The 2356-nt window shown below is 43.1% G+C and overlaps 1 protein-coding gene across 1 annotated transcript in view; it reads left to right on the forward strand.

Annotated features, from left to right (window-relative positions):
• The first annotated feature begins 380 nt into the window (after positions 1-380).
• Positions 381-2356, forward strand: part of LOC123517358 (peptidyl-prolyl cis-trans isomerase 6-like) — a 4629-nt gene continuing 2653 nt past the window's right edge. The window contains exons 1-2 of the mRNA XM_045277372.1: positions 381-710; positions 1601-1805. Of these exons, the coding sequence (XP_045133307.1) occupies positions 606-710; positions 1601-1805 (310 nt within the window). The 5' untranslated portion in view covers positions 381-605. The remainder of the gene's footprint in view (positions 711-1600; positions 1806-2356) is intronic.

Consider the following 2356-nt stretch of genomic DNA (forward strand, 5'->3'; position numbering starts at 1 on the left):
GAGAGAGAGAGAGAGAGAGAGAGAGAACTTTTAAGTGTAGGGAATATGAACAAGACTGCATGCTTCATTCCACGAGGGCAGTTTTGTCGGAATAGATGATAGTAAATAAGCAAGCTACGCCAGTTCTCTGCAGGAGGCGATCAAACTGCCCTGATATAAGCTAGCGGGTAGGAAAAAAGATAATGCCTAAGGTATGAACCAACTTATAGGAGAGAGAGGTGACGGTAAGGAACGAAAGCAGCCATCACTCTCCTCAACAGACACACAAGCATGCAACCTTGTGTCTTCTTGCGTCAGACGAAAAAAAGAAGCCATAGATGTACTCTTTATCTCTCTCCACCCCCCATCTCTCTCTGTCTATACGCTCAGTAGTGGTGGCGGCGGCGAGGGGTGCTGGACGTGCAATACTTCTCTCACTCTCCTATTCGATTATTCAACTTCATATTTTCTCTGTTCTGGGATAAGTGACCGACGCTGCTCGTACCATCCTCCCCAGTGTTCACCAAATACAGACAAAGATAAAAAGCACAAAGAAGAGAGGGAGAGAGAAGGGAGGGAAGGCTCTGAACTCTGTTTCATCAGTGCTTGCGAAGTGAAGCGTCAAAATGAGGTTCCGATTCCCCGAAATCACTATTACGCGACTATTTATATGGATCGTCACTGTGCCGACGATCTATGTCTTCCTTATGGTGGCGTACATGCATTCTGATGTAAGTGTGTGTGTGTGTGTGTGTGTGTAGCGGGTACTGTTGATTTGACTAAATATGGCAGGTCGGTTCGAAGAGTAATTTTTGTATGTTGTTTAGTTCCCAGTGGAATGTATATTGAGACAGGGAATATCATAAGCTAGACGCCTGTAGGTTATGCTGGCCGTGTGTGTGCACGGTGCTTCCTCACGCAATCCACGTCAAGGGCAGATATATGGTTCCATGTGGGAATCTTGTCACTCACAGAGAATGGTTAAGTTCACGTTAAATCTTGGAGCATAATATGAATTACTTCCCCGCACTACCTAGATTACTTTCAATAGACTTAAGGTCATTCTTAATATCAATCCTAACCTAACCTAAATTACCGCACCACCTAAAAGAAACACATTTTTGTCTTACGGGTGGAGTGAAGAGATTCTCAGGCGTACAGCGTACAGTTTTGAGGCGTTGTCAACAGACATGTGGAACCTCTTCTGTACGTCTGCATATCGTATCTTGAATATTGCTTTTGCTAAATACTTCACATGCTGACTTTTTCCAGCTGCAAACTGGCACTATTCGCTTGACCTCTGTCCACTGAGTAGCCATATTAACAAATGACCGTGGGCCTGTATAAGAACGCGTGATTTGTCTCTAAAACAAAAGGAATCCGTGACTGCATCGACTGTGGAAAGCCGTCATTGGTGGCAACAAGAATGACCCTATGAGTGGAAGCGCGTGATTGGTGGGACAGTTCTATAGACACCATGATATCCTAATACCCTGCACCAGCTCATCCCAGTTATAAACAAAAGACAATCACTTCAATATCTATATTCTCTATTTATTTATCTATCTATCTATCTATATAGTTCTCTATCTATCTATCCACCCCTATCTATCTTCCACAGAGCCGTGACTTCAAGGTGACTCAGGAAGTATATTTCTTAGTTGAGAGGGACGGGAAGCCTTTGGGTGAGATGGTGTTCGGTCTGTTCGGCGAGGCGGCTCCGCGAACCGTCAGGAACTTCGTCACTTTCGCCACCAAAGGTTACAAAGGCAAGAAGTACCAAGGCTCCAAGTTCCACCGGGTTGTCAAGAAGTTTATGATTCAAGGTAAGCTCGTCATGTATGTATGCATATATGTACACATGTATATGTATGAGAGAGAGAGAGAGAGAGAGAGAGAGAGAGAGAGAGAGAGAGAGAGAGAGAGAGAGAAACCTTATAATTGTTTTACTTCCTGCTTTCTGAGAGAGAGAGAGAGAGAGAGAGAGAGAGAGAGAGAGAGAAAATGTGTTTATGTATGTTTCTGGAATGTTAATTTTAAACTCGTGTGATGAATCGGAAACATTGAAGATGAAAATCATGAAATGCATGTACTGTATTTCATTGACAACCTCTTCATTATTAAGTACAGACTATTTCTCAACTTCATAGACTCACAAGGGAGAGTCAGATTTAAGTAAATAAGGCATGCTATAGTGAATGAGACGCTAGAAATGATTATCAGTCCGTTGATCAGAGAAACATATCTTTCTGAACACAATGAAATGTTTTGATGGTTTCCATAACGAAATAAAACAGCAGGTAATAACAGCTCACTAGCCCGTTCTCCATCCCCGCCCCCTCTCTCTCTCTCTCTCTCTCTCTCTCTCTCTCTAAAG

Source organism: Portunus trituberculatus, chromosome 42, assembly GCF_017591435.1.
Source record: "Portunus trituberculatus isolate SZX2019 chromosome 42, ASM1759143v1, whole genome shotgun sequence".
Taxonomy (NCBI): Eukaryota; Metazoa; Arthropoda; class Malacostraca; order Decapoda; family Portunidae; genus Portunus; species Portunus trituberculatus.